At 38.3% G+C, this 27,542-nt stretch overlaps 2 protein-coding genes across 4 annotated transcripts in view; one reads left to right on the top strand and one right to left on the bottom strand.

Moving 5' to 3' along the window:
- LRRTM3 (leucine rich repeat transmembrane neuronal 3) overlaps positions 1 to 22,206 on the bottom strand; it is a 96,654-nt gene extending 74,448 nt beyond the window's left edge. For 2 of the 3 annotated variants that reach the window (XM_009944420.2, XM_075423095.1), the window contains exons 1-2: positions 21,692 to 22,206; positions 19,844 to 21,375 (exon numbers count right to left, since the gene is read on the bottom strand). In XM_009944420.2, coding sequence (XP_009942722.1) covers positions 19,844 to 21,375; positions 21,692 to 21,695 — 1,536 coding nt within the window. In that variant the 5' untranslated portion in view covers positions 21,696 to 22,206. Of the gene's footprint in view, positions 1 to 19,843; positions 21,651 to 21,691 lie in introns of those variants that run through there. The other variant, XM_075423094.1, reaches the window with a different exon arrangement.
- Positions 1 to 27,542, top strand: part of CTNNA3 (catenin alpha 3) — a 577,723-nt gene that overhangs the window by 254,037 nt on the left and 296,144 nt on the right. The gene's annotated exons all lie outside the window — the stretch shown is intronic.

The raw sequence follows: 27,542 nt of genomic DNA, 5'->3' as shown, positions 1-27,542 counted from the left end.
TGGAAGAACTTAATTCTCCCTACAAAATGATAGCTTTGTAATAAACTTTCTAGATTTAATCCAGTGCATACGAATTACAAGAACGGCTGTGTCTTTACAGTCTGTTAAGCCTTAGTGCTTTGTAGTATGCCTAGCCTAATGTAAGCACATCTTGTTAGAAACTAGCACTAAGCATAATCAAACCAGAAAACAAATAAATTAAGGATAACTTTATGGGTTTGACCTGAACTCACCAAAGAGAAAAATTTAGAACCACTGCTGGAAAGTCCTTCTTATGTGTCTCCTGGGAGATGGTATGGTAGATACATAAAATATTGCACATAGCTGCTTTTTATCAGTCTCCTAAATGTCATGTCAAGGAGATGCGGTAAATGGGGGCTAACTACTACTCTCTTAGGTGCTTAAAAGCAGCACCAACCCAGAAAATAGTGGGGTTGTTTTTTTCTGGGACAGTTTTACCACAATAGCTAATCAGTACTGTCTGACAGAGTCAAGAAGAGCCCATTGACAGAATTTATTTGGACTTTCAGAAAACCTTTGATAGGGTTCCTCAGAAGAGGCTAATTAGGAAACTATATAGGCCTGAGGTGAAAGGGAAACTCCTCTTCTGGGGTAGGGACTGGCTGGAGACAGAAAACAAAGAGGAGGAATGAAGTGTCAGTTTTCCAGATGGCAAAAGGCTAACAGCAGGGACCCCTCAGGTATTTAGTTTGGATCTATATGGTACAATCTGAAGTCTCTGTGAAAGGGAAAACGGCAAAATGTGCAGATAATATACATTTGTTTAGGTCTGTCAAACCTAGGAAATGCAACCAGGACCTTCCAGAACTCAGCAAAGCTAGGTGAATGGGCAGTACCATACCAAGCAAAATTAATTGACAAATATGAAGTAATGCCTATTGGCAATGGTAGGAATAAATGAACTATAAACATTTACTGTTAGTATTTAAGCAAAGTGTTAGTGAAAAAAGAGTATGTGGTGTCCTTCTGGACGCTGTCAAAAAGCCTTGTTCAGAGTACAGCGATGACATAAATGGGCTTATATTTGATAGGCTACAAAATACACGGAAAATTAATACACAGCTCTATAAATGTTTCACCTTTTCTCTTGAGTCTATGTTCAGTTCTAATTGTGTAATATCAAGGATTATTAGTTGAAACAGAGATGGTTTGGAGGTTGCTGAGCAAAATGTGTAGAAGCATTTGATTCAGGGGATAGGGAATTGATTTTAAAATGGCCTGTTAAAATCTTTTTATTCACAGTCCATAATTCATCTGTGGAACTTGATGCCAGAACTCAATGATGTGAAGATTTCAGTAGAATTTCTGTACAAAAATGTTTCATTTTTAAATGTATAATGAGAACACTTGCAAGTGTGCTATTTAAAATTGTATGTATGATATGTGATCCACATGCCTGAAGAGATAATATGTTAAGGGCTAAGACAGTAGCACCTTTTGCTCTAACTGTTGTAGTCTGTCTTTCATGGCGTTTTTTAAAATATGTACTTCTACCTGTGGTTAGACACCAGTTACTCAAAGTTAGAAAGCCTGGTATGCAGATCTAGTATGGCATTTCCTAGTGTGATTGTGATTATCTTTAGCTCAGGAGAAAGCACGGATGGTTAAATGCCCTGTATATATATATGCCTTCAGTTTACAAGGTATTGCTTCTGCAAATGTGTCTCGGAATTTAAGGTAGGTTATATTATGATGTGTCGTCATGATCTGAGGTGTTTAAAGAGAGTCTGGGATTAAAGGAAACAATTTTCATGTAGATATTTGTTTCAGTTTGATTATGAGTTTCTCTAGAGCCATAATCTCATTAATATTTGAGCTCCTTTGTAATGCTAATGTGGTCAACAGAAGTTCGAACAGAATTTCCAACTTGTTAAACACCACTTGTCTCCCTCCTCACCTGCCATCATGTTTGTCAGGGAGAGATGAAGAAAAGCAGCATTTGGCAGTTTGTAGCCAGTCCCCATTCAGGAATGCAGCAGAACTCTCCTGAGCTACTTCTGCTGTAGAGGAGGTGGTTTCTTTACACAGAGGTTAGGGTAGCACATTCCTTGGTGTAGTCCGGCTCCTTCTTGATAATCCCCTGTTCTTTCTGCATGGACAAGCCAGGCTCTGTGTGCTCAGCATGTGTCACTTTATAATAATATTTCTGGTATAAAAAAACCCAAACAGTCTTTCTTTCAAGTTGTCTGGTCTTTGGATGACATCTTTCATTTCTGTATGTAGTATTAGTGGTGAAGCATAATACTGACATGCAGTCGTTGCCAGGACAGATCACTGCTTGTCTTTATTGAAGTTGGACTGCTTGTCTTTATTTAAGTTGGATTTCATTAGTTTATCATAGGCAGGTGTGTTTCAAGGCTACTTGTTGGTACTAGGATCAAAATGGGATGCTTTTGAACAGTAAGTTGGATCTTGTGGAAATAAGCACATCAGCATGCTCTTGCTAAGTCATGATGGGTAGCACAGTTAGAGAAATCAATATGTAGGGATTGGCAATGAAACCGAATTTTACCTGGCACTATAAATACAAAGTTATTATTTCAGCTGTTGTTAATTTAAAAAGTTTAGTAATACTAGATTATTAGATGTTAAATACCTAATCTGATTTTAGTAATTTTCTCAATTTATAGAAAGTATTTGTATGAATAGACATTAATAATAATAATTTTACAATAACCTGACTGTATATGAATCTCTAAGCAATCATGTATTCGCATCAGATCGTGAGCCACTTTAGAAACAATAGCCATAATTCACAAAGTGGAATGAGTCTTTTAAAACTAAAAATCTCGAACTCGGCTTTTATTATGGTGGTCATAATTGCTGGAAAGGATATTGTGAGAGTTTTAGTTTGTTGATTTTTTTTTTTGAAGATATACAGTACTTCCTATTGCAGTGTTGTTCTGCTGCTTGCATTATATTTCCCTAAAGTTCTGTACGCCACCATCACCTGTTTCATATTTGTCAATGTAGGAGGAAAGCCTGCCAAACCACAACAGATCTATGTGATTTCTGTGGTGATTATAAGCTCTGAGTAATTTTATTTTATGGTTTGACAGGCTATAGGTCTTCAAGCAACTCTTCTGAAAGTGTGCTATTATGGGATTAGTACAAAAATTCTGTACCTTTCTAAATTCAGATGGTAGCACCATCTGAAAGCACCCTTGCTGCTGCATAATCCTTTGCTCTCACTTCATCTGACTCATGTCTTCTACCTAATTTCCACTTTCTTTGTAAGTAAGAAAAAACAATAAAATAATATTAATGAATAAACTTTCAAAAATGGACCAAGGATATAGAAGGAATAATATGTAATTTTCACTGTATAAAATGAGATTATGTTAATCTGACAAGCAAAAAAATGATCAGCTCTGCTGGTGAAGTAGCTAAGATGTAATTTTTACTATATATGTTGGGGTGAAGGTAATTCCCATTAGGGTTTGCTGAAAGGCAGCTAAGAGCTACACAGTTTAGAAGAGCCAGATTCCCTTGCACATTTAAAGCTGTTTGACACATCTGAGAGTTACAACATACCTGCCTTTGGGAAAAACCTATAAAGTTGCTCTGATGGTTGTGAGGCACCCATCACTGTGTGTGATGGGTTTCTTCCCACCCATCTCACAGAGAGGTCACCATTTGAAAAAGTTCCTTAAATGCAATGAGCAGTAGCCCTTTTCACAAGTACTGATAATGTACAATATTTGTTTGAATACCAGTTTTAAAGTACAAGCAGAAGTGGAAATTCACTCTGGCTTGAATAAATCAGGTTGCCCTGGGTTGTGTGGAGTAGGCAGTCACACAGACCTAATAGGTCAGAGTTGGGAACTGGCAGTGGGAAGCTGAGCATTGGCTCCCAGGACAGCCGTAGTCTGTAAGGAAACCAGATCAGGTGTCTTTTCTGTATAAATGGCATTAATAATGTCTTGTAACGTGTTTCAAGACTATCTAATGAAAGATGCTTCAATATTTTTATTGTTACAATTAAGGTGTGACATTTATTTCTAATTACAACTAATTAATTCTATTATGAAGTGGTTGGGAAGGAATGTTATAATCTTTAATTTATTAATTAATAGATACCTGACTTGATGAGCTGTTTATTTTTGGTTAGAAATTCCTGGAATATTAAGTGGGGCTTTTTATATTTGATACTAAAACTTCAAGTAAGAACAATAATTACTTGCCACATTTATGAGTTTTATTTCTTCATACACCAAGCAACAAAAAAAACCAAGAGATGTAGTTCTGTTTTATTTTGTTCTTGTTGAGGGTATAATTCAGAGGAAATCTTTGTCTTTATGTCCTTCTACTGTCTTCCGAAAACATCAATAAATGCGAAGGTGAGCAGATAAACATCACAACAGATACTTGGCTCACTGAGAGACTGACTTGACTTGGAAAAGTGAAAAGAAGTTGGTGTTTTGTGGCCTCATTTGGTCTGGGAGGAATTAGGGGCTGATGGGCGGCACACTGCAGCGTGTCAGAACATTGCCTGCGTCTGTCGCCAGACCTTCCCACCTGGAGTATTAAACATGGGAAAGACAGTGATATAAAAGATTTACAGAATCTATTGCTGAAAGCCGTCAGCCTGTAAAACTCAGACACAAAAAACCAACCCTTTTTACAGTGTGTGGTAGCTCTAGGTTCTTCTCCCTGCAGAGGATTTGGGACATGACATAAAGGGTATTATCAGCTGTTTTTCACCTACAGGTCAGGATGGCCTGAATCCCCTGAACCTGATTTCTAGGAGATGTGAGGAATCAATGGTGCCATCTTCCTTTCCACTGAGCAGACTGACCTGCTTACCTTCTTCTACAGCTTTTGCATGTAATGGGAGCTAATGAATATTATTTAATTGAGAAAGTCTTTGAAAAAAAGAATGCAAAAAGGGCTGTTTACAGTGATGTCAGCCTTTCTCTGCAGTGCTGGCTTCCCTCTCAACTTTTACAGTTGTAATGAATTTTCTAAAGCTTAGACCAAATGGTTCTGTATGTTTAATAAGGGACCACCATTTCAACAGCAATAACATTGCATGTCGCATTAGCGTAATGCATGTCTGTGAAGATAAAGTGTATGTAGATAGAGTGTAGGCCATTTGTGATTTCTGGGTCTATCCCTGTTTCAGCTTCTCCAGCCTGGTCCTCATGCTGTACAGAAGTATGTGGATGCTACAGAAAGGGCACCCTTCAACTGCTACAAGTTGTGTTGAGAAGGGAAGGTGGCATGTTAGGCTTTTTTTCCTGTCTTCTTTCCTCTCTCAACGGCTGTGCCAAAAAGCTGATACTGAGAAGAGTGGATTTGTTGCAGCCATCACAAGTCATACTTATTTAGTGAGGAAATTGTTAAATGCTAAGGCCTCCTGTCAGCATGATACCACTGTCCTACTTTCATGCTGCAGCGTATGACAGCCTTCTGTAAAATTCAGCTAACCTTTTGGAATGCTTTGATGTATGAATTAGTTATGAAGGTTAAACTTTCTGAAACACCCTTTTGGCTTTATGGTAACCATATCCCCAAAGTCCTTGTGTCAGTACATTCTTAGTAATCTCTGTCTTCCTTTGAGTTTTGTGGGATGCATCCTTTGGAAAACTTAACTTGTCTTGAGATACAGTCTGAGTTGAACAAAAGGAGGGAGTGAGGCTACAAAATTGATTTTGTGTTTTTTAATAGCAGTAGAGTTTCCTGCTGGATTCATATGTATGGCAAAAATGAAGAGATGAGTGTGCTGTCCTAGGCATCCCTCCAGCCCTGATTCATCCAGTCCACTGACAAGACATTCAGGGTTTGAAAGATAGTCAGGTGTTGCCTACTCAGTGTGACTTCTCAGGGAGGTCTGGAGCCTGGCCACTATCAAACCAGGAGGCATTTCTTTGTTACAAAACCAGATAGCATCTGTGGTGCAAAGTCAGTGGAAATTTCACAGGATTATCAGTGAAGATTTGAAAATCTCTCTCCCTCATCTATTTGAAATTAAAACTCTGTTGCATTTACTCCAAGTAGGGGAAAAAATATGTTAAATACCTTGAAATAAATTTTGCATTAGGGCTGGGGGAGATGACCAGGCATCTCGGAAAAGAGCTTTTTGAACTATTGCTATGCATTTGCTACTTTGCTGTATTTTACCTCAGACTCAACTTTGCAGCCTGAAGGCTGCAAGCCTGAAATTAAACTCCTAAAATTATAAAAGCTTAAAATAAAGCAAAGGTTCATGGTCACTGGCTTCTCTCCCACACGCTCTGCAGGCTTTGATTTCTGGAATGTTAATAGACTAGGAAAGCAGAAGGCTATTGCTGTTATATATTGTTGTTCTTATACCAGTGCTACTACTGTTAAGCAAAGCGGTGCTTCTTAAAAAATAACACACCTCAGCTGACAGTTAACCTGAGAAAGCTAATGCTACTGTTGAAGACCCTGAAAAGTGCACTGTTCTGTCCATTAAACAAACTCTTAAATAGAATGATACCAGCAGAAGAGGGGTGTGCAGTGATTCCTTGCTGATCTATGTTGCTTCAGTGACATAAAAACAATGTAAAGGTATTTGCAAAAGTAATTGGACGCCCCTGAACACCCATTGAGTATGATTTGCTCATAAAGGGCTGCACCACGGAGGTCTGCTTGAATTCACCTGTTAGAAAGGACAATATGGCTTTAGAGAACATCTTCTTTTCAGTCATTTTTGGTAGGCTCATTGGACAGCTGAGTGTAAAGCAAATGAAACCTAATATATGATCTTTCTCTGAAGGAGACAGAAGTTCATCAAGTTACTGAATATTTTCAGTACTCCTTGGAAAAGATACATAGACCAACCCAGCCAAGACTAGAGGTCTTGATTAGAGGTTTGAATTTGAGGATCATTTTAGAGTACTGTCACAAATGATCCATGTTAGCTCTGGGTGAATGACCAACTGATCCAACATGTGAAGGAACTGAGTCAGATAGTGAGAACAGAACTTGAACTGAAGATGTTTCATTTTCAGGTATCCACATGTTTTACAATTATTGATTAAATAAGCCTTGTAATTACCACAGTGATTTTCACAATGTATAAACAGTAGGGAGGGGCTGAGTTTCCAAGTATCCACTAGTATTGAGTGGGTGACTTTGAGGTATTCTTTTACTCCAGGCTGGTTTCCAAACAGTTTAATGCCTATACATCTTCAAAGCTGCTATTCCTTCGCAAATCCCCTTCTCCTTTATTTTCCTTACATTAGCATGCTGCACCACTGCAGTGTGTTAGCAAATGCTACATAGCAGGTGGATTTCCACTTTCAATCCTGCTCCATCCTCTGCCCAGCACAGGTTTTCTGTCAGCTTTTGCAGTTCTCCCAGTTCCCCTCCCTCTTCAAAGCTGTTAACATGTTCTCCTGAATTCATTCAACAAAATTGGACTTAGAGATTTATGCTGGAAAGAACATGCAATAGTGCTTTTTGGTTTTCCTTTGTGTTAGGGATGCAGAGAAGTGGAAGAGGAAGTATTAAATTGTATAAAACAAGCATTAAATTGAATGAAGGTGCAGGTAAGGGGCACGGGCTGCAGATATTCAGAAGGGATCTCTAGGAAAATGAGTGTTTTATCTGAAACCTTTTAAAAAGGGAAAGACTCCTTGTTCCAGAGTGTGGATTGGAAATCTTTAAATCCTGAAACAGCCCTGTTAAATAGACGCAAAGTGTTCTGTGGTACTGAGAAAAAAGGGATCATGGCTTATTCAGCTGCAGTTCTAAGAGAGCCTGTTATAACCATGCATTTTAATTAACCAGATCGGCTGAAGAAATGTTGTCTATATACTGCAGCATAGCTGTCTTCCTTTAAAACTATCCTATCGATAAACAGAGGTCTTGTATTTGCAAAGGCCTTTGTAAGTACATAAAACAAAAGCATTTGGGAGAGATTAATGAATAATTAAGGTAGTGTGGAATTAACCTTAGGTAAGTCTACTTCCTTTTTGCACTGTAGGGACATGTCCTGTCTGTCATATCCATATAATGCCCCAGTAAAGCATTGATCCAAAAAATTCAGTTCTTTGTAACTAAGCAGCATGTTGTTATGGCAAGGCCTATAATTTGAGATAACTTTTGTTTTCTTGTGCATAACATTTTTTATACGTTATCTTAATTTTCATTTAAAATTGATAAAATTAAAAAAGCTGCAGAAGATACAGGTATACAAAACTGCTTTATTTTATGTTTTTCTTAATATTTGAGCATGAATCACTTCACTGTATCTCATTTTACTCATTATTTGATCAATGAGTCTTCTCTGCCGGGGGAAGTAATTTAAAACTATTGTGAAAATGTCTCTAACCTTTCTTTGTTGCTGAAAGCTTGGTTGCTGCTGGAGCTGAGGTTGTTTGTAAACAAGACTTTGCAGGAGCAGAACTTGGTAGACTTGGTAGAAATTCAAGGGCAACTGGTACACTGTTATGTAGCCCTTGGATTCTCTTGTTATTTCTGGGAAATAGATAATCAAAAGAGAAGAGAAGCCCAGACTGGGGGAAAGAAAGGGAGTGGAGTGGGAGAGAGAAATCTGAAAAAGAAATGAAAATAATTATACTTTTCCTTTGTATGAGAAGTAAGCCTGATTTAGGGGAGTCCTGCAATTGGGAAATCCCCATAATAATGTCCCTTAAGGTTATCAGCACATACAGAAACCTCTGCAATCTGCAAAAATGATGAAAATTCATGAATGCTGATGTTGCTAAATTGAAATGAAATTTGCAAGTTTTGGAGAACCGTTTGGAGTTCTCCGCATATGTTCTTCTGACTTTCATGTCTCCCCCCATTCTGCTGTCATAGCTCACCCATTGTTTTGTAAACCTCTTTCAACTGCTCTTCTGAACTAATTCAAATAGGAGAGCTATCCAAAATCATTATTAAAAGTTTATAAGCTTAGGCATGCTTTGCAGTCTGCCATTAGTGTTCGTATTACTGATTTTAAAAATTAAAATGCTGGACAGTTAGCCTAAAATATCCTTTTGACAGTTTAACCTCCCCTGCTTAAGGCCTTATCACCCATACAGCTTAAAAGATAAATTCTTCTATTTTAATTCTGAGGCAGAATTTTGGCACCTACCAGGTGAACTTTTTAATCAATTTTGGATAGCCATGTTGCTGGATGGGTGAGGAAAGGTTTGGGAATATGGAATACTTTTTCAAATGAGCTGCTGGGACTGTGCACAAAAGTTAACAAACAGCTATAGCAAGCTCTGCACAGGAGGTGTCTTGAATTTTGTATCAACAGCACATCATAGCTGCTTAAAGTGTCACACTGACTGTTCTGGGAGCCCTGTAGGTTAGGGAAGAAGGTCATCTCTCTTGGAAATGATTGTCAAGCCCCAAATATGTATACACTCACACATTCACAAACAAACAAGATTATTTTTGGTATCTTTTTCTGTTAATATTGGACTGTTGACATAAATATGGGACACTTTCTTAAGTATATGAGCAAGCTGGAAATAATGAGTACTTGTAATAAATTCTCACTACAGAGTCTTTATGTAGGAGCATTTTCTTTTCATCATCTCATTAATGAGTTTGAGCCATTAACAGCTTAAAGTGCTGAATAAGGATTTACATTTAATTGAAGTCCTCCGTTCTTAGCTGACAAAATGTATTTTACACACTTGATGGATGTAATTAGTGTGATGAGGCTTTAAAAGAAATTGGCTCTGTTAAATTTAGAATTTGCCATGTCAGTGTATACATGAAGCCAAAGTGTACGTATCAGTAGTTCTGTGGCTTTGGAAAAATGTATTTTATTATTATTACTCATATATAGGCATTTTTAATCTAGGATACTGTAACAGTCCAAATACAGCATGCTTTTAGATTTGAGAAGACAATCTATTATGTTATCGTTTCACATTATTTTATACTGCTACAAGATATTTCTTACATGTCAGAATTTACCATTATATGCTATGGCTACAGACAAACCTGTATCCTTTGGATAACAAGGTATTGTGCATAACTGTTGAAGTTACTGTGCTTTATTAAGCTTTCATAAAAACAAATGCTTGTGAATACTGCTGGACTTGAGTACATGCAAACTAAGGGCAACTGCATAGCACTCACAGTCAGTTTTTCCCCTACAATGTTATTGCTTTCTGCTCAACCTGATAGGTAACAGCTTCTGGCTTTAAACTACTTGAAGATTTGTCCTAAGAAAGGTCAGATGCAAAAGTTAATAAAAAAAATGAGAGAATGTTGAGATGTCATAGCTGTATACTGTCAGGTTCCTTAAGCTGCAAAATAAGCATTGGGTGTAAGTTCAAACTCTCAGTGAAAAGAACTTGGTTACTGGCAATTATGTGTGGACTGCTTCACAGAGTTTATTGCTTCCGCTGTGGCAAACAGTTTATGTTTGACATATGCATTTTAAAAATAGGAAGCCACTTATGCAAAATGTTGATGGTATAGAGATTCAATATACAGGATTCTGTTTCAGAATATTAGAAATTTCCCCCGCCATATTCTTTGTGATTGTGACTTCTTTACTCAGAAAAATGAAAAATTGTTTTTGGGTTACCAGCATCGCTAGGGATGAATAGAAATATGCTGTCCAGCATCACGTACGTTTGAAGTAAATCTGTTCTCTAATGAAGGACAAGTTACTGACTAGTAATTGGAGCTTCTGAGCTCATTTAATAATACTGCTAGATTTTGCTGTAGACCCACGTTTTGTATCAGTAGTATAGGTAAATGAAAATAGGGGGAATTAAACATTTAGTCCTAAGTACAGAGGCTGTTTGTGATAGGTACAATTAGCCTTCGGAAAAGTTCCAGCTGAAGGGTTTCTGTCCCCGTCTGTTGTGATCCATTGTTGGAAGGTAGGTAGCAAGTATATTACACTGTGAGTCACACAGTGTAACATCACATTAAATTAATTTTTAAATTGGAAATTGCTATTATATGCAATGCGTATGTATTCTGTATAGTACAGTGTAATTCAGGAGAAGCTGGCTGGTACGAAGCAGTATAGAAAGAAGCCTGCACTGTTCTGAGGATATGACTCATAATGCAGATGGTTGAAAGGCTAATACTATCGTATGAAAGTGGTGTATTACAAGTAATAGTGCACTGCTAACAAAACTCTGATGTGCAGGAAAGATTGTTTGATGTTATTCTTTTTTTGAAGAAGAAAGATGATCACTTTCTCAAACTTTGGCTAAATATTTTTGTGTAAGATTACTATGATTATTATTAGTGAGGAATATAGAGAATAAACTCATCTGATTAAAAAGCATACTCCAGAATCTGTAGCTGTTTTTCAAACTGAACCATAGGTAATTGTTTTTCTGAGGTCAGTTAATTTTAACTGTGTGCTAGGAATTGGTGGCAGTCCCTTTTGTGGTAGGTCAGAAGGCAATTTCCCAGCATATACCCTTTTTCGATATGCATCTGACCCAATGTTAACAAGATACGTCTGCCACCACCTGCACATCATTGAGGTACAACTGCTTCCTTTCCCTTGCAAGAAAACTTCCCAAACTCTCTGGGAAAGAAGTTTTTCAGACTAGCTTCATGAAGGTGGTCATAGCACTTTGTGGACCTTACAAACAGTCTTGTTCAAATTTCAGATTCTGGGGAGAAGGGAGAGGAGATAATATTCTGTCATAAAGGTGAAGTTCTCAACAACTGCAAGAAGTGGGTGGGATCTGGGTGTTTAAATTCCCATTTTCAGCTTTGAAAATCTTTCCTATAGTCCGTTTTAAAATAAACAGGATAATGTATAGGAAACTGAAAAAAATAGTAACAAAACACTAATTTAGATGTAGTCTAAAGTGTTTTTCTGTTTGACTCCAGTTTGCATTTTGTAAACTGTATTCCCTTTTTTGTACATATATCATCTATGGCTTTTGCAAAACTTACCACAAGCCAAATGGATGCTTCTGCTTAATGTGGGTTTTTTCTTAAAAAAAAAGGCAGATCAAACAAGAAATAATGTGTATGCTAGAATATACATTATAAAGTCTGTATTTTAGAATGAGGAATCTGTGTGTGATGGTTGTATTTTCAGTGGCTTAGAGATTGTGTGACTAATGTATTATTGCTGCTTATTATCTACACTCTATCAAAACTCATGTTTGGTCTTCACATTTCCTTCATCTACGGCTACTTTTAATCTTGAGGGCAATGAAGGGAAGAATCACAAAGGCAATTAGGATGCCCAGCTTCCACTGGAGATCTTGTTTTGTACCTCGGAACGTTTTGTGCATGTTTTCTCCTGAGTTACAGCTGAACCAGGAAAGGGACAGTAATCTCATTACGTTATTTTTAAGTTGATTTGTGAGTTTTACGGCCTTTAAGGAAGTGGAAAATATAAGTGCCTGATTTAAAATCGGAACCATGAGTTCTACAGCACCAATTATTATGGAGACTAATGAAAGAACCGGTATTTAAACATTCAGTAAGTTGTTCCTGACCATAAAGGGCACATGTAAGACCCAACAACAGAACCCATGATTTGCCATGAAGCACAAAATAAATGCCAGGAGAATGTACTCAGCCAGAGTAATGTACATGTTACCAGTTAGCAGTATCATTCCTGCAGATGTTGAAAATTATCATACAAGAAACAACAAAATAGTAAGATGAAATATATTTTTATATTTTCTGTATCAGCTAAGGCCCACAGCTAGCTGTAAGAGGTATCTTACATTATAATAAGGTATCTTTTGCCTCTCATTGTTAGGTGTGAATTAAAAGTTATTTTTTTACTGGATGTTTAAAGATGCCCAGAACCAGACAGTAGCAATTTTTAAAACATAGATGCTTAAAATACTTTTAAGAAATGCACAAACATTTATTTAACATTCCAGTTTTACTTTAGAATATGATTTTATCTCTTCAAAACCAGTTTAACTTCTGAAAAAGATGAGTGATTCTCACTATTTTTTTGCTAGCACTGGAAACCATACGCAGTCCTTTTCCTGAGCCTTTTCTATTTTCCATCTCTCAGTATAATTATGCACATGAACAGAAGTGCCCATGAAAATGCAAAGTTTTCATATATGTAGTACCTCACACTATGGGAAGTCGTGCAGGTATAATATGTGACAAGTATAGGAGGTACTGCTGGATTTCAAGTGAGAATAACTAACAAAGGCTGACTTCATTATGACAACTTCTGCAAGCTGCTGCCAGTATCAAGGTATTTAGTTTTGTTTTTTTTTTCTTTCATCATTAAGCAATTAGGTTCCTGTGAGACCTAGCTAGTTAAATGTTTTGTTAGTTTGAAGAAGAATTTGCACACAGAACTGGGCAGATGATTTTTCTCAATGGCGTAGTGACGCAATAAAATTTGTAATGCATTTATGTCCTTGTTTGGAGTGTAAGTAGATGAGTAATTAGGCTGTTTTATTTTCATATGTCCTTGTGATGTGTTAATGGAATCTGGCTGTGCTGCCACAAAACACTTTGAGAATTTGCAAGATTGAACTGTAATTATGAAGTCCTACATGATCTCAATGCTACTGCTACTGTTGAAATTACAGAAATTTAACTTTTAGTCAAGATTGTAAGCTGTGACTTATATAGTTGGTGTATAAGTCACACAATGACAGAGTGAATGGTTTTAGGGGTTAAGAAAACACATTTGAGGGCTTTTTGGAGAATTTTTTTCAAGATTACATCTCCAGTCATTCATTTTCTTCTTGGCAAGTGAAAGAGTTTGTGAGAAACTGTAAGAGACTGTAAGGAAAGAATGAAATATTTTGTTTTGTTAAAGAGTTTGGTTGATTTCAGTAAGGAAGAATCTTAAACTTGTGATTTCTCACATGAATATAAAATATTTCCTGTAATAACTTCTATAAGTTTCATTAAGCTGTTTAGAAAGAAAAGGTTAACAAGTAGGGTTTAACTGCCGTTTTGTCCCTTCTCAGTAAAAAAAATGCTCATTCTTACATTAGTATGCCAGTGCTATGGTCATGATAGCCTAACAATATGAGCAAGACAAGTATTGTAAGGAGGTGTGATTTCTATGATGGGTTGGTCAAATAAAAGATACTGCCTACTACTTGCGTTTCTTTTTTCATTATTGTTTTTATGATGTTTGTGCTCGTTCTAAATGAGATTAGCAGTTTCTGTAGTAGCTAAAATGTTGACCATCAACTCACAGCTAGCCATTCCAGAATGTCTTGAATATACTCCTTTTTACTACTTTACTACCTCCTCAGCGATCTGTTCATAGCTGTTGAACACAGTCACTTTTTACTTCTCTTGCACCCTACTGTGTTTCCACTCACTGTTATGCCAAGAAGTAACTTGGCTATAACCCTGAGGATCACATCAAAATCCTACACTGTCCTACTGTGATAACACCCATTCTAGAAAGCCTAGCCAGGCTACATAACATGGACTGATAGGTGACCTCCAAGCACACTGGAGTACATAAAAGTTTAGAAATATGACTATTTCATTTAGTGTGGAGTGAAATGAGTTCTTGAGCATCTTCTGAAGGAAAATGAAATCTGTCTGTTATCAGCAGAGCTATAATACTAATTTCATTGGCTTCTGTCATTCACTGTGGTTTAAAATTACTGCCAGTAACACTGGCGTAGAGTTACTCTGAGGCATAAAGCAGTTGCTGCTAACCATACCAGAGGCTGCTGCAAGCAACCTTTGCCTAAGCAAATATGCTGCATATTCATATGTCACTGGTGAGTTTCACATTGTTTGGCTTTGTTGTTACTGGTGAATTTGATCTTTCATCACTTGCTTCTTGTCTCTTTTGTACAATGTGTGTTTTCAAGATGAAGCATTTACTTTAACTTGTTCCTAGGTGGTGAGTGCCCTTCCTTTTGATGTCTAATAATATATTCCTTTCATTATTGTAAAAATAAACTTTTTTTTCTTTTTTAAATCTGCTGCTGTTAGGAAGTCAAATGAGCTTTTTGTAGTCTGAGTTTATTTTTATAGTATCTTAAAAAGTCACTTAGTGGTGTTTTATAAATAGTAAGTTCTAAATCAGTGGCCGCAAATTTGTTACAGCTCCTGTCCTCACTTACTTATTACATGCTTCTTGCCTTTTACTGACAGTAGTGACTACTCAATGGATGGACGATTTCTTGCTAGCTTTCATCTACTCTTATTTTCTCCACTCATTCACTACATTCAGTTTACAACTCCTATACACAGAAATGAAGTTAAAATACAGTTGAATACTTCGTACGGTGAAAGGATTTGATGCTGCTAGCATGTGATACAGAAGAATACAAAGTAAAAAGGCAAACACATTTGTATGTGAATTGATAAACAGATACCTGTGATTAAGCTCACTACCCACTGGATGTCACTATTGTTCCACAGAAGTTTGTCTGAGAGAATATTTATCTAGAGTTTAGTGGCTAACAGCAAAGACCATTAGCTTGCAGCAAACTGAAAATTTCTAATTGTGTTTGCAGGAATATTGTACATTTATGTTCATTTTGTGATTGAATTTTGTATCAAGGTTCACTATTTCATAATAATAAAAAAAAGAGCATTGCTAAACCTTAAGCCGTGATAGCTGCGTAAGCGCAGATAGTGATTAATGAAAACCTACCAGCCAGTAGAGATGCTTGCATTCATTATACTCAAGCTACTTGTTCTCATTATTATTCTCTTACTCTGCAATTGCTGGAGGTAATCTCAACACAGTGAATGAACGTTACCAGTCTCCTTGAATTTGCTTAGTGCATTAGTTATTTTCTTTTTCCAAAGATGTGCATTCTGTGAGGTTTATTATTCTGAAATACCACTTGAATATTTCAGGAGCTAGGTCATTTAGCACAGAGGCCAAGTAGTCCACTGACTAGGAGGATGTCTTGGTGTGAGGAGGCTGGATCATATTCCCAGTACTCAACTGGTGTGTGATCTCAAGCAAATTACCTCAAATCTGTCATGTTTATTTACCATCTTCTGTCTGTCTTCTCAACATCCCTTGTAAACATTTAATGTAAGAGATTGTTGGAAGTTGTTTGTACAGGGGCTAGCAGAGGAAGTCTTGACTTCTTTTAAGATTTTTGTGGTGCTACAATAAAATGAAGCAGTCTTGTTTGGTGATTTCACCTAACATTTGTCTCAATATTTTTAAATATTTTTAAATATTTTTAAAATAAATGTAGACTGCAAAAAAGACTGCAAAACCAATGAAAAAGAAAACATTTTGGAAGAGTATTGCACTTCATCTTTTTTTGTTTGAAAAGCCCCAGAGTGGCTAGTCTAGTGGGATAGTAGCGCACAAAGTTGTAGCCCCAGAACATCATAGATGACTTAGGAAAAGGAATAGAAGTTGATTTAAAAAATCCCCAAAACCACAAGAAAACAAAGCTCCGACACCTTCAAAATGCATTGTTACTCTCCTAAACTTGGAATATGTAGGCAGCATCAGATCTATTGAAGGGTAGCCAGGTCATGAGAGGCACTCAATCACATCTCCTTCCTCAAGTTGGTGCCTAAAACACTTGGATGAAGGCTTAGGGATTTGTAAGAGCCATCACAGCTGTCGTACATCCTCTGGGAATTCCTTGACATCACCCCAGCAAGGTATGAACAATTTTGTGAGAGACTGGCACCAAAATACCCAAAACCCAAGACAAAGTGAGATCAGAATTCTAGATACCTGCTGCCCAAAATGGAGAGAAGCAAAGGAAAAATTTCTTCTCCGGAATGTTTGAGGCTTTAACGCTTCATTTGTTCAGGAACTGGGCAGCCCTTCACAGGGACTGAAAGTTGCTTGGCTAAGACCAGGTAATTTCCTATGACATGATTAGAATTGTGACTCTGGTGGCCTAGCCACCAAAACAAGTCACTTCTATATGTTTAATTTGACAGTGGTCAGACTAAGTTTAGCTTAGTTCATGCAGTCTTTGCACAGATGAAAGCATGGGGGTTTGTAATGTGTTTTATCATGTTATCTAGCTGGTTTAAAATGTTTTCTAAGCGAAGGCCACTAGAGTGGGATTTAACAACTCAGCTCACAGGCCTCAGGCTGTGCAAGAATGTGCGAAGAGTTACACTGGGCATCTTACTTTGCGTAATCAGACAGTGGTTTCATTATCAATGACTATAGCCAGCAGCTGCATATTCATCTGTGTTTGCTCTATGTTTGGTAATTCATGAAAAGTGAATCTGTAGTTTTTCAGGAAATAAATGAATTAGTTAATCTGAGCATGTCTGTGCTTGCATATAACCAAGCTGGATTTTCATTATTATTTTTGTTATGCATCTATGATAAATAACATACTGTCTTTATTTTGTTTTTCACACCCATAATTGAATACTTTTCAAAGCGAGGTAGTGATAGTTCTACAGGTATTGCTTTCTGTAGGAGGTTATGGATTGGTTCTATCTGAGTATTGTTATGGTTAGAGCAAGAAATTAAAGAAACATCAAAGGAAGCATATAAAGTAAAACTCAGTTATATATAGCTCATTCGCAGTCACAGCTCATTAAGAAGTTTTAGAAGATCTACTGAATATTTTCAAATACCAAAGCTTCTAAATTAATAGTATGAAACAATTTTCTGATTGTAGTTAGCACTCCCGAAACTAAATAGCAAACTTTTATTTATATATATATATATACACACACACATACACACACACTTGTGTGTATGTATATAGGAATGAATGTATGTTTTGGGCCAAATCTTTCTTGTTTTGGCTGTGTCTAGTATTAGTCACCACTGCAGGCATTAAACCCTGTAGAAGTACAGGGATGGTTCTTAATGTCAAGTTTACAGCAAACTGTAGTCCTTCAGTACAGAACTATCTAAGACCTGCTGGTAGAAAACTGAATCCCATAATAGCTAAGATAATTCAATTCGTATTCACTTGTTAATAGTAACTTTCAAGGTACAACTCAGGTTAAAAAATCACAGTCTGGTCAGTGCTGCTAAAGCATCTCAAGTACTTGCATTATTAATTGTGTGGGATCCTCTTTGTACTCAGTAAAATGGGGTCTCAGTGTTGCAGGGTTCAGTATAGTCTCAAGCTTCTCCTCTCAGATATTTTCTCACTACAGTCCTTGAAAATGAGAATGGTTTTATTCTATGAAAAAAAACCAAACCAGATAAACCCCCTTCAAGTTATCAGTTCTTTTTAAGAGATGCTTTCTAGTTTTGTTTTCATTGTGTCTAGCATATTTCAAGGTGATTGGCTGTGATTAGTTTTTTCCCAGTAAAAATTCAGGAGAACATTCTGCTAAGGTTTTGCTTTTTCTAATCTTCTGCAATGAAGCTGCTTTGTAGAAACGTTCTCTCCGAAGTGATTGAAGATGTGCCATTTACTAAGCCAAATCAAGTTATAAAATAGAGATAATTAAATTAATGACTTCTATATAGATGCTGCTGTATTATTTCAAGAATGAACCCCCACACCCTACCACTTCCTGATAATCAAAATAGGAGGTATGATTTATTTGGAAATATGGGAGATGTTATATTCTTCCGCAACCAACAAAAATACATGACTCTAGGAGAGGGAGGGCAGGGAGTAGCCAGGCTACAAATATGTATTTTGTCCTGAACCACTGGTGAATGACTACACATCAGAAATGTGTATCTGTGAATCCTTGTAATGTCATTAGGGTTTTGCTAAGAGAGAAAAATATTTTGTCACTGATTTCTTTAAGGATTTTCGGATGCACTCTGATCAGTGAGTAACCAATTTTTTCTGAAAGCTCTTTGCAGTTGTAGTATTTCTAAAATGTACACTGTTTGGCTTTGTAAGTAAGGAAGTTTTGTTTAGTTATTAGAGGGACAGTGTGCAAGCCACATCACAAAACCCTAACAAGCTCAGCCCAGCAAATAAAAAGAAATAGAAGAAAATGACAGATTTAATGGTTTCCTCAGCTACATTAATGTCTTTGACAGTCTTGAAAAGAGAATTTCTAATGAGCAATGAAACAAATGTGTGCAGGAAGTGGTCTTGCTTTTGCTGCTGCACATTTCAGTTCCTCTAATTGCATCAATAAGGAATTTCTGCTCCTCGTTTAATGAATGCCTTTTGACTATTTTCTGAAAGGCAACTGGATGAAAGGGATAAACACTGGCACCTTTTGTATGAAGTCACATAAACAGGTTTCAATTAACAGTTATCAGCCCTAGAGACACAGTATTATAATGCAGTACAGTAAATCCCATTGTACATTGTTATTCTTAAATTTTTATTAAGCCTAGATTTCCCTCTGCTTTGCTTTTGGTGTGATACCTCATGTCCTAAGACAGGGCTTTAACTCTCCACTGGCTTTTTATTGTATCTTGTGTTGGGCAGAAATCAGGCATTCTTTCAGAGCTGTTCCTGCACCATCTCTTTCCTCAGACAACTCAGAATTCATATGATACTACAGTACCTGGGTCTTTAGTTTGTTCATGGTTCAAAACATGAGTTTCAGAGCAAGGGCTGGGGTTAGGCTGAAGGGGGGGTGGGGAGGGCAGGTGAGGGGGGAGGGAAGCTGAGTTTGATTTTTGAATTTTTTTTTCATTGTTGTCATTTTTCTCCCTAAACAGAGGCACAGTCACTGCAGGTGCAGTGGATTACTTATGAAAGAAGTTTTCTATTTAAAAACAAGAGAGACTTTAATGAAATCAGTAGAGGATTTGTACAATAGGTATTGTATTAAACCAGAGCTCAGGCTTCACATTGATTGCAGTATTTAAATTTCAATGAGTTGATTATGTATGAGAGTAAAATGACCAGTATTATGAATGTACAAAAAAGTGACATGGAAGAGCTGTGCCAGAAAAGTGAGAAAAACGTTCCCTTTATAGTCCCTAGAGTTCAATAAAGCACCACTATTTCCCAGCTTTTAAAAGCTCTTTTATCACAATGGTTCATACCTCACACTCCCTGGAGCCTGATTTGTTATACGTGCAGGGTCCTGTTCCATTCAGCAGCATCTCACTGGTTTCGGTGTTGGTAGGTTTGTAATCTACATAAAATTCCTGTGTGCTTGGAGTCATTTGCTTCAGTGACTGTCTTTTCTTTTTCCTGTGTCTTCGCATGAGAGAGCGCTGCTGCAGCTGCTTCATACTGGCTGGGTAACGCTTCCATGACACATATATTACCAGCAGGATCACAAGCACAGACAAGAAAAGGGCCACACTGCCTGCGATGATTTTATGGAAGGAGATGTGTTCTGTGTCATGCTCAGGTTCGGAGCTTGATTCAGTGGCTTCAATAGTTGGGGGCAGAGGGGGCTTGCTGTCGTGTTTAGGCCTGGTGAGTTTTGGTTTAAACGTTGGCTTTGGGAGAGCTCGTGCTAATTCAAACCTTTCCGTGGTACTTTTGCCACAGATGCTGTAGTTTTTCACTGCATCAATAACATTCACCCCTTGCAGCTCTTTGGGGCTGGCACAAATAATTGTATTTTCCCTCAGCCCTTTAAAACTTTTAAGCCAGTTTACCAGAGAGCAAATGTTTCTGCTGCATTCCCATATATTCCCAGCAAGGCTGATGTCATTGAGGGATATCCAAGAATCCAAAATTTCTTGACCAATAAATGTGAGCTTGTTTGAATCCAGGCTGAGGCGCTGCAAATTGGGCACACACTGAAAAACACTAGGTCCACTGAAAGCTTCTATTTCATTGCCAGATAAATCAAGTCTTTGTAATGAGCTCCAGGTCCAGGACATAGTTTGTCCTATCACACTGATTTTATTCCATTGTAAATAAAGGTTTTGAAGGCTGACTAGCCTTGGAAAAAGTGCCAGGTTGAGCTTAGAAAATTGATTGTGCTCCAGATGAAGCTCTTTCAGTCTGATCATGCCTGCAAAAACATTCCTTGCTAAACTCCGGATGCGATTATAACCCAGGTCCAACAGTTCAAGGTTCCTACAGTCTTGAAATATTCGAACAGGGATGGTTCTTAGGGAATTGGACCGCAAATGTAAACTCAGCAGCTTTCGTAAGCCCCTGAACTGTTCAGATCCCAGAGACTGCAGCTGATTGTATGACAGATCCAAATTCCGGAGATTTGTCACAGGTCTGAAGGTATTATTAAGAAAATAGGAGATTCTGTTGGAACTCAAGATCAACTCTTTTAGTCTGCGTATTCCATTGAAAGCATTTTCGTCAATATTGCTGATGTGGTTATGGTCTAAATAGAGCCAGGTGAGTTGATTAAGACCTTTAAATTGATTGTATTTTAGTTTTTGGAGGCTGTTATATCGAAGGGACAAACCTAAACAACCAGCAGATATACTTGAGGGAATCTCCTGCAATTTCTGAGATTCACAATATACCATTTTGCCTTCACACCTACAGCCCTTAGGGCATCCTCGTTCAGCAGAAGAAAGCATTGTCAGTAATACAGTAGGGGCTATTACCAGAGCTACAGCTGTTCCGCTCAGTAGCCTAATTACATTGAAACCTGGAAATAAAAACAACTTAGAAAAGTTATCCCCCCACATATCAGTCATTTCTTTCAATCATGCTAAAATCTTTTATTTTAACAGTCATTTAAAAATACCTAGCTCAACTACTTTCATATTGTTTTCTTTACTCAGATTTTTTTTTTAAAGAATGCCTTTATATAAATACTGAAAAACAGTTGGGTAAAAGGTGTAATCCCTAAGCAATTTAACTGTAATAGCAAATCAAATCAAGGTAAGTCTATGGAGTAATTAAAGCACAGGCTATGCAGTGGCTATGCACTATACATTAAAAAAATAACATGAAAAACATACCCATCCTTTGTGTTGTTCAAAGGTCGTCCTTAGGTCTTTTGTTTTTTGCTTAGTGTGCCACAAGCATGGCAGCCCCTGTCAGCTGCACTGTAGTGAGTCAGGGCTCGCTGACACCCAGGAAGAAAAATTGGACCCCTTGGGAGATGGACCGATTTTGGAACATTATTCTTTGCCAGCCATGCAGAACACTCCAAGAATAAATCAATCCCAACGCAGCATTCGCAGCAAAATGTCAAATTCTTCCTAGGTAATAGGATCTTCATGGATATTACGTTTTTGCATCTTTATAGTTAGGAATCTGGCTTTTAAAATTTCTCTTTATAGGAAAGCATGTTAGATTCCTCCAAGCACCATTTAGCTATCTGAATTCACGTATCTGTATTCCATCGCACAGCAGTTCCCTTACTTAGTACCCGCTCCGGCTAGGACGCTGCTTTGTAGCACAGAAGGTAGAATAAGCCCGTACAATGAACAAGCTCTGCTCACTTCTGCATACTGTCATTCTGAAAGCTCCGTCCGACTGTTGCTTTGGTTTCAGCGAACGCAGCCTTATGTAAAGCTGCCCCCAGTGGTGAAGAATGTTATGGGCATGTGCAGAGATGTCTTCCTTTTATCTTGCAAATGAGTAAGCTCTGCTGGGAAAAGAGCGATTGTTCTGAGTGACTAATAGAAGCGGAGTGGTCAGCTCCGATGTAAACTAGTGAGGTGTGCTGAAATACCCAAATCCTCTTAGTCTCTTGCTCTTTGTGAAAGCTGTTTTGCATCCCTGAACTTAATAGCTCAGCATGTGCTGCTGAGACACTTGTCTGAAGGGCTCACATGACATTTATAGGACGTAGATACAATTTTTTTTTGTATCTATGTCCTATAAACACTTTGTATCAGTGTTTTTTTTTCTCTTGCTGCATTAAAGACATGTTCACCTGACCATTTTGCAATAACTTACTGTTTTTTAGTGAAGTATCAACCCCCTCAGTGTGTCTCCTATCAAGAGTTTGAGTGGGGACACTATATTTTACAACATGAAAAATGTTTTGGAGCTGACATTTTGCCTTTTTGCTTTTCTCTTCTCTGTTAAAAGGCGCAGTGCCAGGAGGTTAGAAGAGAGTATTGTGCTCATTTATTTCCCAACTTGCTGTCACTTCGTTCCACAACACTAACGCTTCAAACACAGGCTTCTGTAACCCTTACAATATAGGGACTAAGCAGCTTGGTGTAGCACCTTAATTGGGTGAATTGGTTTTACTGCAACTTACGACATATTTTATGTGAAGGTACAATATGCAGAGTTATTTTAGGTGTGTGACTCTCGGCACTCCTTATATATATCATCACATAAAGAGCCTTTTTCTCTTTCCTTACTCTTCGCTTCTTTCCTGAGCCCTGTAGAGAAAGGACACATCCTCTTATCTGGGCAGAGCAAAGGTAAGATGACATTATAGCAAATGCACCACGCTGGCAGTCTTCCTTCACCAAGAAATATGTGATCAGAGATGATGGTGAGCAAGAGTAAAATCATGACTTTTTGTCGTGCAAGACTAGGCTAGAGCCTGAAGAGAAGAGTGCTGTTCATTAAGAGAGGAGTACAGATTGCAGTCCTTCAAATGCAACCAGGCAGCTCTGAGAACTGCTTTTCCTTTCTGAGGCAGAATCCTCACCCCTTGGAGCAGTGTGCTTTGACTTTCCCCTTATTATTCACTGCTGTGAGCACAGAGGAACTTACAGTGAGGTGAAACCTGAAATTTTCCATGCATTAAAATGCCAACATTGCCTAGTACTTAGTCTGTGAATGACTTCAGGCTTAGAGTAATCCCACTAGTATTAACACGCCTATCTATAGTGTCTAAATTAGGAGCACAGTTACCCCTGGCTAACAACTATGAACATCTTTGATGTCAGGAGTCAGAAATACATACCTGCATCAAGGCACATCCTGTGAAAATTCTCTCCTTTGGGTCAGATTTGTGGAGAGGGAAAGGGTTAATTCCTCCATTAATCTCTGTCACCGTCACCATTGCCCATTCTCTACTACAGTTTGTCTCTGGCTCTTAAATCTGATCTGTAGGATTGAGGAGCCAGCGACAAACTGCAGACTGCACTGGGAACTGTGGTAGTCTGGAGAGATGTTCTGCTGACAGGAGTGTCACGTGCCAGTCCTGATGTGCCTGTTCTAGGTTTTCCATCACTGCCTTGGGGTCCCTCTGTGCTTGATGGAGCAGGACTGGCAGCTTCAGAAGACAATTCAGACCTTCGGTAAGACAGTTTGCCTCTTGGAACTACTGCTCTTCCTCTGTTGACAGTAAAGGATGCCTGTGACAAGTAAACTCTTTATTGAAATGGCTCAGGTTCCTAAACTTAGACGGCATGAAATTAGGTGTAAATCTTCACCTGGTTCTAACACAGCATGTAAAGTTTCAGATAACACACAAATTCTTTCTCCTGAAGAGTTGGTGCTGCTTAGCATACCAGCTGAGTCTGAGCCTTCTCCCTAAACTTTGGCTGTTATCTGGCTTCTTCTCTTCTGTCTGCTTTCCCTGCTCCTTCTTCGTGGTGGAGTTAACAAGTAATTTCTCTGCCACCATGAGTCAGCAGAGCTTCAGTAGCTTTTCCAGGGTTTTAATAATTGTCAATGTACTGGACAAATAAGAAGGACCAGTCACTCTTTTACCATGAGTTATTTTCATTATTCTGCAAGGGGTGAGACATCAAGAGATGAACAGAGAGAGCATCAAATCTATGTTAATGGATTGCCAAATTCAATTTTCTTTACAGAGATCCTTTTTGAATTACACAAGCAGGAAAAGTGCCAGCGTCTGATAAACAGTTTTTTAAAATTACATTTCTGTATCTTCATACAGCTGAATGGGTTCTTTTTAAATTGTGGAAATAAAGCTGCTCCCAGTATGAAATATTTTGGAAAAAGTTTCAGCCCAGTCTTGTCATATTGTAAACTATGGAAAATAGAGAAGTAAGTTAAAGCTGTAATTTAGGTAAGAAAGTACCTCTTGTGAGTGGTTTTACCTTTGCCTTGTATCGACTAGACCTTATATATCTGTGCAACCCTGTTGCATTACCATTGAACTCATGTAACTAGAAAAAAAGAACTCGAGGCCAAACTGGTGAACTTCTCTTATGGATAAGATAGTTTTTATTAGAACTAATATGCCACAACTCCTGAGTGCCTAAAATCTAGGAGCTGGTTGAAGGCTTAGTGTGAATTTAACTTGTACTCCATGTGAGTGTGTGTGTACTTGTTCTGCAGGATAGTTGCTGTAGTCACAGGGCATTTTCAGTTCACCTCTGCGCCATGCCTAGGCACCCCGGCCTCTCGCCCTGAAACAGCAGTTCCCAGTCAGGAACAGGAGATAAAAACTGCAGATAACAGAAGTCTTGATGACTTCATGCTGACTGACTGTTAGTGCTCAGAAACAATGTTATTCCTTCTCTTCTGCCTGTGAAAACAGCATTTAATGTGATTCTGCAAAGACAGATACCCTTAGGAGGAATATTTTATTCATGTGTGTATTCTCGCACACAGTATGTGTTTTGGGATTTCAGCCTTAGATAGCAATTGAGATGCCACAGAACCTGGGAAGCTTATTAGTTTTGAACTGCATGTCTCCGTGATCACTCAAATTTGCTTTTCTGGGCTTTTTCTGAGGGGAGAAATTACATAAGTCAGAAATACATTGACAACTGTGTTGCTAATGTCTTAACATTCATACAGAAGAAAAGCCACGTGCTGGGCAGAGCCTTTGATGGACACATTGGTTTTTTTCATCAGCACAACTGACAAATTAAATACAAAGTTGTTTGGAAATGATGCGCTGTCCCAAGGTAGTGATGGCGATTTTTCTTTTGGTGCTAAACTTTCAATAGAGTTTCTGCCTGGAAATTGTTCTAGATATATTTCACTACTATCTGATTTTGCAGTAATTTGCTTGAATTTAATTTCATGTTTGGTTTTGCGTATGTGGTTAAATTCCAGTGTATTTTCTTTTTTCATTCCTTCTGGCTGTGGTCTCTGTATCTAGCTGCAATTTCCCTATGGAAAGCTTGACATGAAATGCAGACAGAACAGTAAAGGGTGAATTAAAAGATGACATTCACTGTGAAAGCCTGTTCCCCCACAGAGCTGGTTTGGAACTGAAGCATTTTGCAGAGGAAAGGGGAAACAGCAAATCTTGCATTTTTCAGGGTTATGAGAAGTCACCTGTAATGATCAGCTACATCTCTTTGCTAAGTACATTTGAAAAGGATGGATGACAGATTTACCAGTCTCCAGTAGAATGGGGGTAAGAGGTGCAGGGAAGAGATATGTACTTCCCAAAGCATAGGGAACCAGCACTTACCAGTGACACAGAACAGGTGAAGGCTTGTGACTGCTGATTTACCTGCACTTACCAGTGGGATTCCAGGTAAATCAGCAGTCACAAGCCTTCACCTGTTCTGTCACTTGCTTCTCATCAGCCTTCCTCAGGACATTTCATGCTTACTCTTTAAAATGCAGTTCTTGTTTAATGATGTTGTCACAAAAAAAAGAAATAGTTGAAAAAAAGTCTCCAATTCTGTTACTTCCGTAAGAAATCCAGTCAGAAAAGCAGTATGATCCTTTCTAGTGACACTGCATTATGTTCTTAATGCACAAACTTCAGAATTTAGACTCCTGGATAAAGCATTTTTTCGGTTCACAGATAGATCTCCTGGGTCTAGGAGGGCCTTTACATGTGTAATCGCTTGTCCCTTTGGGGAACTGTAGTTCACAAGTGCTGCACTGTATTCTTTTTGGGTTTATGAAGGGACAATGTATGTCCCTTGGCTTTATTTCACTATAAAGAAACTAGGAGTCAGCTCAGTTCGCAATAGTAGCTCGTTCTGAATGGTACTGTAGGGTGTTATCAATGTATCGTTAAGAGTAGATAAGTAACAAAATGAATTTGCAATTTTTGAGCCAGTGATTAAATGAACCTGCTGTTCCATGAGGATCAGATTAGAGCTGGGGGAGTACAACTCCCAGTGTAAATATCAGAGTGTGGGAAGACAGAGGGAAACTGAGGATGCAGGATTTGCCAAAGGCGGACATAAGGAAAGGGAAGTATGGTAAGCCAGCTTCAAGGAACATGCAGGCAAGGGAAAGTGCGGCAACAGAAAATGCTCTGAAGAAACAGGGAAAGAGAACTGAGAGTAGGGAGGATCTTATCCCAGCAGTTTGTCAGTACTGACCTAAAGGACCATGGTAGTAAGTGGTAGATTGGAGAAGTGGGTAAATGAAAATAACCCCTTGCTCTCCTGCTAGGAATGATCAGCTTTTCCAGGCTTCCCTGGCCTGTGTGAGGGTGAAGGAATCCCCTCTGTTACAAATGTTACAAGTTCTATGATAAGCTGAAGGAACATCTGAAGCCGAATAGGAGCCATGCCCCCTTGCTAGGAGTCAGTCACCTCCGTAACATCAGATTGCTTTAGAGGACATCAGGGACACATTTGTCAGCTTGTGTATACCCGGAGGGTCTCTTCAGTGCCATGGTTCACAGGGCAACACAGGCTCTCGCTTTCCTCATGCACAGTTACACTCTGAATAATGAAGCTTTTCCAGCTGTACAGTTTTGTTTGAATCTGTGCACGGTGGATAGCTCACAGGGGCCTCTGAGCTGTCCCGGTGCAGGTGATGCTGCATACAAGCCTACAACCTTTGCTCATGGCATCCAGTGACTAGATTTTAGGGATCCTATCATAACTCCTGTATCCTGAATTGGGCCCTCCACTGTTCCCTGGATGACTTTTTGCCTTATGATTTTGAAGCAGTTTGTAGGCAAGCAGCCTGTGCTTCAGTCTCATCCTCTGGAGAAACGAC

Source organism: Opisthocomus hoazin, chromosome 6 (genome assembly GCF_030867145.1).
Source record: "Opisthocomus hoazin isolate bOpiHoa1 chromosome 6, bOpiHoa1.hap1, whole genome shotgun sequence".
In the NCBI taxonomy this organism is placed as follows: Eukaryota; Metazoa; Chordata; class Aves; order Opisthocomiformes; family Opisthocomidae; genus Opisthocomus; species Opisthocomus hoazin.
Note: the sequence above shows the minus strand (reverse complement) of the source record. Positions and strands in the feature narration are given on the sequence as shown.